The following is a 12,570-nucleotide window of genomic DNA, read 5'->3' on the forward strand; positions in this document are numbered from 1 at the left end:
TTTTGTTATGAAGCTTTTTTAGGTATAATTTGCTCAAATAGTTTATAAACAATGACACATTAAAGAAGAAATTGAAATAATTTAATGTTTTTTCCCCCAACAGTCTTGAATAGGTTATATACTATTATGAGGTTAAACAAAACTATTTTGTCAAGCTTGTAGGATTAACCATAGTCAACTGTATTAACAGCTGATAACTAAAACTGATTTATTTCTATTAAATTACTATGCAATACTAGATGTAAGGTTGTATTAGTAGCTAAAAATTAGTTAAGTGAAATATTCTCTTGGTTTTATATTCCTACCAATAAATTAATTTGCCGTTTAAGACATTAATATTTTAATAAATACCATTTGTCTAAAGATTATTATTTTTATTTATTTATTATTATAGGCCGCACGTACCTCAAGTGCCAAGCGGTGAGATATTTTAAAAGCTTAATGATGGGCATAGATGGTAATGAACTAGTAATATCATGACATGCGCAGTAGGACTTTGAATCAACGTGGAGGGAGGGCTGCTGCCTTCAGGAGCGACTGTAAATATGAGGATTTATTAAACTTGTTAACTTTTTATATACAGTCTATGGTTGTTAATAAATTCTGATTATTTGTCTCTACGACAACATTGAGCGCTGCTGTGCAACCATCAGCCGGTGTCTTTGCCGTATGTCTTTTTAACTGGTACGTCGTTTAGCTTATCTGAATCAAACACTAGGCAGCAGCCACCCCAAACGAAGCTTTCTTATTTACAGTATACACTAGTTGCTTTATAAAGTTCGTGATGCTTCTGTGACTTTGAGAAGCAGTTACTGACTTGAACATGCGCTAGGGTGATATGTATGACCGTTGACAGTAACATGTACGAGTTTTCACGAGGGCTTTGAAGGCAGCATGAAAAATAAAACTGCGTCGGGAGTTTAAACGGTCAACAAACTAAAACAAGTTCAGTCCATGTTCACGCACGCAAGCTTCTCCACAGCAAATGTGAGTCTACTCAGGGTGTCGGAGGAAATAGAGATATGTTGAATGTCAGAGGTGAAAATAAAAGACAGGACAGACATGGAAACCTGCGTCATGTCAGCGCTGGACAGACCCGCGGCGGAGCTGACCGTTGTGGATGTGTACGACATAGCGGCGGTGCTCGGACAGGAGTTTGAGCGGATCATCGACAGGTTTGGGTGCGAGTCTCTGGTCGGGGTGGTGCCCAAAGTGGTGCGGGTCCTGGAGCTGCTGGAGGCGCTGGTGAGCCGCGGAGCCGCCGGACAGGAGGCCGAGGAGCTGCGGAGGGAGCTGGATAGGCTGCGGCAGGAGCGGAGCGACAGATACAAGCAGGAGAGAAAGCACCAGAAGGTCTGTGTGTGTTCATGTCAACCTAACTGCCTGTCTCTTTATTATCTGTCTGTCTACTTGTGTGGTTACCTGGTTGTGCTCCCTTTGTCTACCTGTCTGTCTGCCACTGTGCATGTGTGGTGTGACCTACATGTTTCAAGGTAACTATGTTTTGACATTAGCAAAAGTGTTCTTTTTGTCAGACCAACAGTGGAAAAACCTAAAGGTAACGTTAATCAGTTAATTATGATGAAACAGAAAAAAGCAGAAATGCCTAAACTAGAAAAATATTTTATTTAAATTGCTGAACAATTAACTACCATTGAGTACTTTTCTGGCAATTACTGACTTATCAATAACTCAATTTAGCGCTATTTTTAATACTTAGTATAGTTAATTATATATTATAATTATAGTATAGTATACTATAATTACCGTAAAACATAAATTAATAGCCTGGGTTTTATTTACTTAAATCACTAAACTTACACTGCCTATATTTGGGGCAGGAGTTTTTATATGGGCAGGCCTTTAATGTCTTTACCAAGCTGGTAAATTTGAATGAATAATACATTGTTTCCACAAAATGAATTAAACATTATATTGTGGAGAATCCTACGATCTAATGATGTCCATATTGACTAAAGTTTAAACATTTATATTTGTATGTGTGATCTAAGCAGCTTAGCTCAAGCAGGCAACCCCGTGGGCTTTATGCATGCAGAGAATTTCTATAAAAACCAGACCATGCTTTTAATTGAGACCTGCCTTTTTTTAGTCAAAACATGTAGCTACACCAGGCCAGTAGAAGGGACAGGCTTCTGATTGGGACTAGGCTTTTAATTGAAGTTTTACGGTACATTAGTTTAATATAGTGTATTAATGGTGTGTTCCATTTACCTCGGAAGTCGGAGGTCGGAGCTGGGAATGACGTCACACCCAAGTTGACGGCGTTCCAGTTAACAAGTCAGAAAACCTTGCTCAGCCAGCCGTTGTTTACAACTAGCCAGGTTAGCTATTGATACGCCGGTTGATTAAAAAAACGCATTGTGCGGTATTTACTCATACTAAACACTGTAGCAACACGACCACATACAGCTGTTGGACAGCACTTTGTGTACGAACATTTATATGAGACACAAGTACACAGAAGTGCTAATAAACAGTATAAACTAGAGCTTTCACTAACTGTTGATACCCCGACAGCCATCTTGGATCACAAAGTCGGGGTAGTGCGATTCTCCCGACTTCCGAAGTCGGGATTCTGACTTAAGGGGGCGTTCCCTTTGAAATTTTGACCTTTGAACTCGCCCCATTGCCCCATTAAGTGTTGTTGACTTTGTCATGCCCTCATTGGTGTTCATGGAGCAACTCTTTTCAAACAAATACCTAGTACTCTGTGCAGATTCTTTTTTTATTATTTCATATGCTCAGGAGTTGGAGATGGTGGAGGATGTGTTGAGAGGAGAAGTCCAGGACCTGCTCTCTCAAATCACTCAGCTTCAGGCAGAGAACAAGAGGCTGTTAGCCACCATCTCTCTCAAAGAGTCCCCTGTACCAGAGGAAGACCTGCAGAAACAGGAGGGTGGGTTATCTGCAGCTCTCAACCCAGGTTGATTTATGGGACAGGAAGGGTTTATTCTTTTTTACATATTATTCTCCTTAGATTTTTTCAACTTTTCTAGTGGAATAATAAAAATGAAAAATTCTCAGCCTCCATTGAGGCTTTAATTTGAAATTTTCATGTTCAAATTATATGGTGATATGGACTTACCAATCCGATACCATGCCAATATTTATTGCATTGCAGGAATTATTTGCGTTGCGCTGATCAATCATCTGCTGTGTGTCACACATATTTACCCTGTGTAGTCACAGTATATGCTGCATGCTTTTATGTTGACATGAAAAAGGAGGCCAAGAAGAGAGCCAGTCAGGGGCTTGTAAAGGAGACTATTTTTGAAGCAGACCAAAATATTTGCTCTTGTGTGAGACTTTCATGGTGGCTGCAGCTATACTTAACAGTCAAGGCAACAGTACAGATACACTGCTTATAAACACGTACATCCAATTGAATGGGTACTGCATGATATGATTAGTCTGCTTACTGACAAATTATTTGTCTAGAAATAAAATACATTCAAGGTGTTACAGATGCTTATATACCACGAAGACGTCTCTGTAAGTCTTTAAGAGACCAGGTTTTGAAGTACTAGTGGTTTGAACTGAACTGAAACTGTGTATATTTTACATTACTGATGACAATTTTCCAAAGATTACCATAACTTTTCAGAGTGATTTCCTACCTTTTAGTCAGCCATTAGTTTTACTTCATTTTGATACACTGTGGCAATCAACTTGAAATTAAGAAATTAATAAAAAAAAAAAAGAAGTGTGGTTTCGAAAATACTTAAGACTCACACCTTCACACGCACTAAAATAGAAAAACCACTTTTCTGTTTAATGGTGTGGCAGCCTCTTGTTAGATTGCATTGATGTTGCATGAACATTTTTCTGTGTTTTTTTCTCTGATACCACAGGAATGTCAGAGAAGGAGAGTCAGGTGATGAAGAAGCTGAAAGACTTGGTGGATAAGCAGAGGGATGAAATCCGGGCTAAAGACCACGAGCTGACACTGAAAAACGAGGATGTTGAGGCAGTGAGGATTTAGAACATACACAGCACATACACCTGACAAACTATTTATATTAGTTTGCAATTTACTTCCTTTGAGCAGATTTTGTGAAGTCATAATATGACTTTTTACTCAACTGTAGCTCCAGATGCAGCAGCATCGGCTGATAAAAATTAACCAGGACCTTCGTCACAGGATGGGGGTGATGGAGGGTCAGGGCAAGGCACTGATCCAGCAGAGGGCTGAGCTGGAAGCTGCAGCCCAGGCACAGCAGCAGGACCTGGAGGCTCTGCAGCTGGAGGTCACGAGGCTGAGAAAGGAGCTCCGGGGGTGGGACCTGAGAGAGGTCACTGACATAGAAGAAACCTCTCTTGCCAGATCTGGGATGTCATCACCTCCATCACCACAGATGACCGTAAGGAAAAGGACTTATCTTCAATAGGGTGTAAACCATGAATATAATTAGGTTGAAATTATGTTTCTCTATAGTTCATAAAATCTGGCAGGTTTTCTAGTGCCTAAGTGGTTTTGTTTTACCAATCCAGTCTTCAGCAGCAGCCGCCGCCTCACCATCCAACTCCATCAAACCAGATTCAGTGTGGGTGGAGTGTGGAGGGGACTCTGACTTCCTGGCGAACTGCTTTGAGTGTGACAAGAGTCCTTCCCCTCTCCGGAGCTCGTCAAACAGAGAAAATTATGAGGAAGAGGGTGACGATGATGAGGACAAAACAGCATTGTTACTGGTAACACCTGCTTAACCCTCCCCTGTGCATAGTTTTACTGTGATTATAGTAGAGACACAACTATTTATAATAAACACAAAGAGATACGACTATTTACAATAAACACAAAGCATTATAACTGTCATGCTGGTGAGTCTTGAACACATTTTTTGCCCTGTGACACATTTGCAAAAGCTTTTGTTTGTTTTGTTTTTAAGTCTGCTTTAGTTACACCAGCTTACAGCATTTTACTTCTTATTTTCTGCCAGCTATTGATATGAATAACCACTCTGCTGTTACCCCCCTTACACCCTTGTGGTGTGCTTCTGTACAGCGATCTGCTTATCAAAACATTGCTCTACAACATCACTAGTGGCCATAACTCTACAGGGTACCTTTACTATTTTAGGTAGTCGAAACAAAGCCACCCGTTGCATTATTAGTGTCAGTGTGTGGCCATTCTGTGCAGGGAGAAATGCTGAATGTGTGTTTTGACTGCTGAAGGTGTCAGCTGATACAGAGACAGAGGAGGGAGCAGACAGCCTGGAGGACGAGTCAGAAAAACCTCGCTTCACCTTGCAGGAATTGCGAGATGTCCTTCAGGAGAGGAATGAACTCAAGGCCCAAGTGTTCATGCTACAGGAAGAACTGGCATATTACAAAAGGTACGATTTCTTTCCAAAATTAAGACTGGACAGATCTTAATTGCATATAACTGATGCGCAAATTTAACCGTTGCATCACCCATATTCCTCAGTGAGGAGTTTGAGGATGTCAGCTCCATTGTTTGTGCTCCATCTCCTGCGCCATACTCCAGTTCGACTGATCAGCCTGAATCAGGAATTAGACGCTTGTGAGTAAAGAGTTTGCCACGACTCTCGCACACTTTTCTTCATTCACCAAGGTTTACCTTTGCACTTGTCAAGAGGGCCAGCGCTTCACTGCCGTGTGTTAATTTCTCCTGTGACACTCCATTGGTGTAATTTATCAACATAATGTCTCTTACAAACGTCATCAGACAACCTTAAATGATTTTACTTTAAAACAATTAGAGCTTTGTTTCGTATCTAATGAGATGTCAAAGGTGAGGGTCACAACATACAATATAATACTGATAATAATACTGCTGATGCTTGTTGTGTTCTCTAACTCTAAACATATCATTATTCTGATTGTCACCGTTTCCATTTTCATCAGGATCTTCACTGCCATTATGCCGATGGTGGCAGCCGGTTTGATTGCAGATGACCCCACGTTGTTGCCAATCAGAATACTTCTTTCCTCTGTATGACCTTGTGTTAAAATTCTCAGTTTGTCAAAGATATATTTACAGGAATTGGTTTAATGGCTTCATTATTTGGTCATTTTAAACTAAATCTGTAAGATGTTTATACACTTTAAACTGTGATGAATGAACCACTGTTGTCACGACTGGTGTCAACTTTTAAAATATATTTTGGTAGAATTTTAGCTAACTTGAGAAAGGCTTTAAATGAACCAAAGTAAATGTGGCTAATGCCTGAGCACTTGTATGTGTATTTATGACCTCTCAGGGTACGAGAGTATGAATAGAGTTTTAACAAGCACTTTCAAGTTCTTCAGCAGTCTTTAAATAATGTGTCCAGCTGCCGTAAGACTCATAAATGGCACATTTGTGTGTGTTTAAGTGATGTTAAGATGTATCTGATGGCAAAGTAAGTTGCAGTGAATGAGCTGGATGATCATGTTCCTCTGTTTTCCAGTAAGAGACTGTTTAAGATCATGTGCTTAGTGCCAGCACTGAATTGATGAAAAGCGGATGTTAGTGTGTACTTGCACCACTACAGTCTGGCACCACACTCTGTGGTTTATACTTAGAGTAGTACAATCATACTGGTAAAATACCAGAAGAAACCTATTCCAACAATGAGTACTGTAAAAACATGTCCTAACAAACAATATGTGCTGGGTTGGGTTGCATCTGTAAAATAATGCTTGTTCAGAATAATAAATAGTAATAAAGTTTTATTTTTCAACTTTTGAATGTTTTTGTTGAGTTACTATCAAATACTAATATGGCTACGACAAATATGCTAGATGTCGTAGAGGTCATGTTCATGTCCTTAAAATGAATTTTCCCAGTTTTGATAGTTAATAGTATTACATAGACATCATTTTGTGTAGGTAAGAATCTTTCCTGGGCCATTTCACTCTAATGAATACAAACTTATAGAAAATAGGTTATAACAAAAAATATACTTCACCACCTGCACTACACTATATATTTATATATAACACTATATATTTGCAGCACATTTTGAATTTTGATTTTGTCCAAAACTGTTTAAACATCAAAAACAGAATGATGGCAAATATACTGCATTTTCTTAGTAACCAAGCAGAAATATATAGAAAATCTTAGCAGAATATTTACATAAATTTGCATAGAGAACTGTGTGGAGTGTTTTGAAAAAAATGGTTTTGAACTACAATCTGAATGTAAAGCAGGAAATGAGCTTGCATTTTAGCAGATTTGGTTCAGGGGTTGATATTTACAAGCAGTGTGGTCATTGTGTCTGAAGTACCAGTGTTACTGGTACAGTTTTTTGTTTGAACTTTTAAATTACTATAGAAAAGAATAATGTAAAGGATACTGAAGCAAATTTATGCATTTCTGTTTTATTCTTGTTACATATTTACAGTCAATAAAGTGAAATTATGTTATTCTTTAAGTAAATATTAATTTATGTGAAAAATCATTCAAACTTCAAAGATAAACATTCATCACTTCAAGTCCATGTGTTATGAGCAACCTTCCTGAGTGAGAATTGTAGCCAGTGTTATGGTCGAGCTTATTTTGAGACATGTATGAAGTGTTTTGGTGGTCTGAGTAAGATTTGGAGGTGAGATGAACTGTTGGGCCAAGATGCATGTCGGTGACGCAGACTGTATGAAGAGTTTTGAAAAAGTGGGTTCAAGTTTTGACCATTTCAGAATAGCAATAGTCTGTAAACACGTAAAAGCACGTGCTTTCTCACCTGATCCTGACAAGTGCAAAACCTGCTTTCTCTAAACGTGAAAAACGAAGTTCGATCGAGAGTGTTGAGGGAGTCATCTTGAGTCGTACACGATCTTTGTACTCACCTGTCTCTAGGATACTTTGCCCTCCTCTCTGCTGTCCAACGAGTCGTGTCATTGGTGGGTGAGTGATGGGGGAAGTGCTGCTGCTCTGGAAGTTAGTAACCTTCTGCCAGTAAATGTGTTGAAGCGAAGACAACAAGAAAGAAAGCGCTGTTTATAGAGTTTTGTTGGTAGTAGCTGGCAGAGAAAAGTTTGCTTTATTCCGGTGTTTTTATCGTTTCGCCGCCATGGAGTTCGTTGAAGAGTCGTCGCCAGCCTTGGCTTTCGAGAAGGACGCGTTTGAGCTCACGGTTGAAGATGTGTATGACATTTCGTATGTAATCGGGCGAGATTTGTTGAAAATAAGCAGCACGGGCGAAGAAGTCTCGGATTTACAGTTTAGGATAGTCCGCGTGCTGGAAATGTTCGAGACGTTGGTCAACAAATACAACTTGTCTCTGGAGGAGCTGAAAATGGAGCGGGACAACTTGAAGAGTGAGCTGGACAGGATCATCAAGGAGAGCTCCTCTGGGCAGGGCACGGTGAGTCTTACATCGCCTGGTTGACAAGTTCTTGTCAGACACAAGTGGACGTTTAGAAGTGATTTTTTCTCCCCCTGTGTGCCATCAAAGCAAACGGTGGGACCAAACCAGCTGTTGGTGGACCTGACAGACCCCAACAGACCGCGCTTCACCATGCAGGAGCTGAAGGAGGTCCTGCAGGAGAGGAACCAGCTGAAGGCTCAGCTCATGGTCGCCCAGGAGGAGCTTCAGCTGTACAAGAGGTGAGCAACTGAGCGTAAAGTTCACTCTCAGCTAGGACTCAAACAAAGGTTCAACATCCATCATGTAACCTCTTTCCTTAAAGTGCATTATAATGTAATATGTTTGCAATGTGTGGTCCACCTCCATTTTTATACACACGATGAGGACAGATCACCTCACTATAATGTAATCCACCACTAACTACAGCTTCACAAATGACCATATAATTAAATCAACACCTCTCTGACACACTGAAAAAAACAAAAACAAAACCTGAACATATGCTTCTCAAAAGCAGAATGTAATTGCAGTACTACACCAGATTGTTTAAGTGTAGCTAATAGTCCTAATGTGTTACTCCAATGTCAAAATGTTGATTTAAATTGTACAACTTGTTCATGTTTTAAGATAAACAATATATGTATTGCAGTTATTTTGACAGAAATTACGATTTGCGGTATGATTCACGATCAGTGGGAATAATAACTTTTTAAACAATTCAATTTTAATTTTCACTGAAAAATTTATTACAGTCATGATGATGGGACATTTGTTAGGGTCTGTACCAAACAAACAAGTTTTCTTATATCTGGAGAATTTGTGGGCCAGGTCATCTCTGCAGCACTACAGTACTTCATTACAATGCTGTTTTGTCACACATTTACCTTCATAAAAAAAAAAGAACTGCAGCTCCTGCAATTTGGATATTGCACTTGACCATACTGCCATTTGGATAACATTTTTGATTAATTGTGCAGCCCTAATTTAAGATGGTAAATAAATTCCTTAAGAATGACAGATTGTTAAAAACCATCTGTAGGTCTACTAGTAGACTCACTGACAATATTAATATTAGTACACATCTAACAATATTTTTATTTAATGGGCCCCAATGCCCAGTATTATCCTACCCATGTCATTACTCATACAGAATCATTTAATATAATATAATATACTCTGCTCTAGTATAAATACATACAATATAATATAATCCACTGGTTTTCAAAAAAGCAATTTTATTATGTTGCTAATGTGACATATGTAATTCCGAAATAAATTTCTACCGCATTTCAGCTGATTTTGCAAATATCAGCAGTACAAATGAACTGTGCTGATGATATAAAGCTGAAATTAGTCTCCCATTTCATTACTACTTTAATTTTTTTAAATAACAACACTGGTTCTAGTAGGGGAAGAGAATAATTCAATATCATAAATAGCTCCAACTTCACAGTGTGGATTTAGTTGTACACCTATTTTTGATGCACGACACCTTTACACAAAATATTCTCAGTGACTATGAAGCTCTCCTTTCCTCTGCAGTGGGATTTTGCCACAGGCTGAACCAGCCATGGTGGAAGTGGATTTGGAGACACCAGCAGCTACAGAGCACAGTCCAGCCTCAATAAATGGTGCAAAAGAGGAGAGGACAACCATAGGCAAACTGTGAGTAACAGGCGGGATCGCTAAATACAGTCATGAGAATGTGCAGACAACAAAGAAATAATCTTAAAGAAGTAGCCCAAAGTAATTTAAACATTTATTTCTAGCTGTACACATCAGATGGCAAGGTTTCAGGAACATTTTCAGCAGCAACCACATGATGTTGGAGTAAGCTAGCTGGGAGATTGTTCTCACAGCCTGTCTGCTATCTCCTAATGATATACTTGTGACCAAGTGAATTCATGCTGATGCTGAGGATGTTTGTGTGAGCACTGAATGAGAGAAGGAAAGAAGTTGGAAATTGGCAGTGTGTCTGCCAAACTAGTGCTGCTGTCAGTAATTACAGTCTGCCATGACTCAGTGTTTCTTTCTGGCACTGAGCAGTTTTACTTGTTCCATGTTCACACCACTTGCTTTAACTATTTTTTCTGTTTATAGGTTTTCATTCAGGCGAAAATAAGAAAAACCTTTCCCAAGAACGGACCATGTAAGAAGACAAACAGTATTTGTCTGCACTCTCATCAGTTAACCACTTTTATATTGACTATTTTTACAATGTGTATTTGTCAGTCTAACAAGCTGTGTATTTTGAACTGGTATTTTTTACCTAAGATGGTGTATAGTAATATAGTGTTTCCTGAGTAGAAAGATATTATGTGGAATGTTTTGTGAAGATATGAAACTGGAAAGTATTTCTCTTAGTAGTGTTGGAGAGTCTCTTGTATGTATTAACTCAAAATGAAGTTATTTATAGGCTTAAAATGCATTTTTTTTATAAATCAAAATTAAGTCAAGGGGCTTCATGGGGGTCCAGTAATCTAAAACACATTTTCTGTAACTCAACTGTCAGCTATCAAATAAATTTAAAAGAATAACATTTTAAATAGTATGTTTCTTTTCTGGGGTTCAGTATTTTAAAAGCTTATGTGTTATTTCACATTAATATTACATGTTGTGATTTCAAGTCAAAGTAGACAAATCACAGCAGACAGATGAACAACAGCATCACTTGACTTTAAACACACCAATAACAGGATATTAAGGATTTAGGGCTTAATTATAAAAGGCATAATCCCTGTTACTCAAGTCCTATACCTGAGTGTTAATGTAGGCTTCTATATTGAGATAGTGACTGGATGAATCACACAGTACATTTACATTTACTCATTTGGCAGACGCTTTTATCCAAAGCGACTTACATTTGAGGAACAACATACAAGCGTCAACAGAGCATCAAATACAGATCTACAACTGACAATACATACTAGTAAGAGCTCATAGTACATATCACATCAATGGGGTAAATACCTAGGGAAGGAAGTAAGAGTGCAAAAAATGCAATCAAAACACAAAAGTGCAATCAGTACAAGATCATTGTGAAGAAGAGCACAGGAAGTGCATGTTAGAGGTTAGGAGTTAGAGGTGTTATAAGAGGAAGTGTTCAAGGAAGAGTTGAGTTTTCAAGAGCTTCTTGAAGTTAGAGAGGGACGCCCCTGCTCTGATGGCGTGTGGTAGCTCGTTCCACCATCGTGGTGTCACAGAGAATAGCCGGGACTCAGATTGCTTTGTGTGAAGGGATGGCAGAGCCAGGCGGCGTTCGTTGGAGGAGCGTAGCAGCCGAGAAGGAACGTAAGTTTGTATTATGGAGTTTAGGTAGATGGGTGCAGACCCAGTAGTCACTCTGTATGCAAGCATTAGTGACTTGAATTTGATTCTGGAGGCCATGGGGAGCCAGTGGAGGTCACAGAGTAATGGAGTGACATGAGTTCTTTGGGCTGGTCAAAAACCAGACGCACTGCTGTGTTCTTAACCATTTGTAAGTGTTTCACTGCACAAGCTGGAAGACCTGCTCGGAGGGCATTGCAATAGTCGACCATAACTGTAACATAACCATGGCCTGTACCAGAAGCTGGGGGGCGTACTGAGTGAGGTAGGGCCTGATTTTCCTTATGTTGTATAGAGCAAAGCGGCATGACCGAGAGACAGCAGCAACATGGCCTGAAAAGGACAGCTGGTCATCAATCATGACACCCAAGTTTCTCACCACCTTGGTTGGAGTGATGGTTGCGGAGTCAGTTTGTAGTTTGATGTTATGGTGGATAGATTGCTTGGCTGGAATGACCAAGAGTTCAGTCTTAGTTTAAGATGGCAAGCCTTTATCCATGCAGATATGTCTGATAGACAGTCCGTGATCTGCGCCGAGATGGTGGGATCGCTTGGCGGGAAGGATAGGTAGAGTTGCGTATCGTCTGCGTAGCAGTGGTAAGAAAAGCCATGCGAGCGAATGATTGGCCCAGTGAGGTGGTGTAAATTGAGAAGAGAAGGGGCCCAAGCACTGAGCCTTGGGGCACCCCTGTGGAGAGGCAGTGGGAGGAGGATAATTGTCCTTGTCACAAAACATTGTAGGAACGCCCCGAGAGGTAGGATTTGAACCACAGGGGTGCTTTACTTGAGATGCCCATTGCTGAAAGAGCGGATAGTGGGATCCTGTGGTTGACTGTGTCAAAGGCAGCTGATAGGTCAAGCAGGATAAGAACCGAGGATTGGGCTGCAGCTTTAGCTGACCTTAGGGCTT

At 39.8% G+C, this 12,570-nt stretch overlaps 2 protein-coding genes across 2 annotated transcripts; both read left to right on the forward strand.

The window, feature by feature from the left end:
- Nucleotides 1–374: 374 nt before the first annotated feature.
- On the forward strand, nt 375–6,709 carry LOC119891378 (RILP-like protein 1). The gene is made up of 8 exons (XM_038702980.1): nt 375–1,353; nt 2,767–2,917; nt 3,873–3,991; nt 4,110–4,382; nt 4,513–4,710; nt 5,194–5,354; nt 5,447–5,542; nt 5,887–6,709. The coding sequence occupies exons 1-8, from the start codon at nt 1,030–1,032 to the stop codon at nt 5,978–5,980; spliced, it is 1,416 nt and encodes a 471-aa protein (XP_038558908.1). The 5' UTR covers nt 375–1,029; the 3' UTR covers nt 5,981–6,709.
- A 1,152-nt stretch (nt 6,710–7,861) lies between these two features.
- Nucleotides 7,862–10,872, forward strand: rilpl2 (Rab interacting lysosomal protein-like 2). The gene is made up of 4 exons (XM_038702983.1): nt 7,862–8,330; nt 8,421–8,572; nt 9,876–9,998; nt 10,434–10,872. The coding sequence occupies exons 1-4, from the start codon at nt 8,037–8,039 to the stop codon at nt 10,453–10,455; spliced, it is 591 nt and encodes a 196-aa protein (XP_038558911.1). The 5' UTR covers nt 7,862–8,036; the 3' UTR covers nt 10,456–10,872.
- The last annotated feature ends 1,698 nt before the right edge of the window (nt 10,873–12,570 follow it).

This window comes from Micropterus salmoides, unplaced genomic scaffold, assembly GCF_014851395.1.
Source record: "Micropterus salmoides isolate LMB-PRFRI ecotype aquatic unplaced genomic scaffold, ASM1485139v1 Ms_hic_scaffold_7, whole genome shotgun sequence".
NCBI classification, from domain to species: domain Eukaryota; kingdom Metazoa; phylum Chordata; class Actinopteri; order Centrarchiformes; family Centrarchidae; genus Micropterus; species Micropterus salmoides.

Excerpts from the sequence above, each read along its gene's own strand:
- LOC119891378 (XM_038702980.1), top strand. The coding sequence starts at position 1,030 with ATGTCAGAGGTGAAAATAAAAGACAGGACAGACATGGAAACCTGCGTC. Across the intron at positions 4,711-5,193 it reads ACAAAACAGCATTGTTACTG|GTGTCAGCTGATACAGAGAC; the intron begins GTAACACCTGCT and ends TGACTGCTGAAG. Across the intron at positions 5,543-5,886 it reads GAATCAGGAATTAGACGCTT|GATCTTCACTGCCATTATGC; the intron begins GTGAGTAAAGAG and ends CATTTTCATCAG.
- rilpl2 (XM_038702983.1), top strand. The coding sequence starts at position 8,037 with ATGGAGTTCGTTGAAGAGTCGTCGCCAGCCTTGGCTTTCGAGAAGGAC. Across the intron at positions 8,331-8,420 it reads GCTCCTCTGGGCAGGGCACG|CAAACGGTGGGACCAAACCA; the intron begins GTGAGTCTTACA and ends GTGCCATCAAAG. Across the intron at positions 9,999-10,433 it reads AGGACAACCATAGGCAAACT|GTTTTCATTCAGGCGAAAAT; the intron begins GTGAGTAACAGG and ends TTCTGTTTATAG.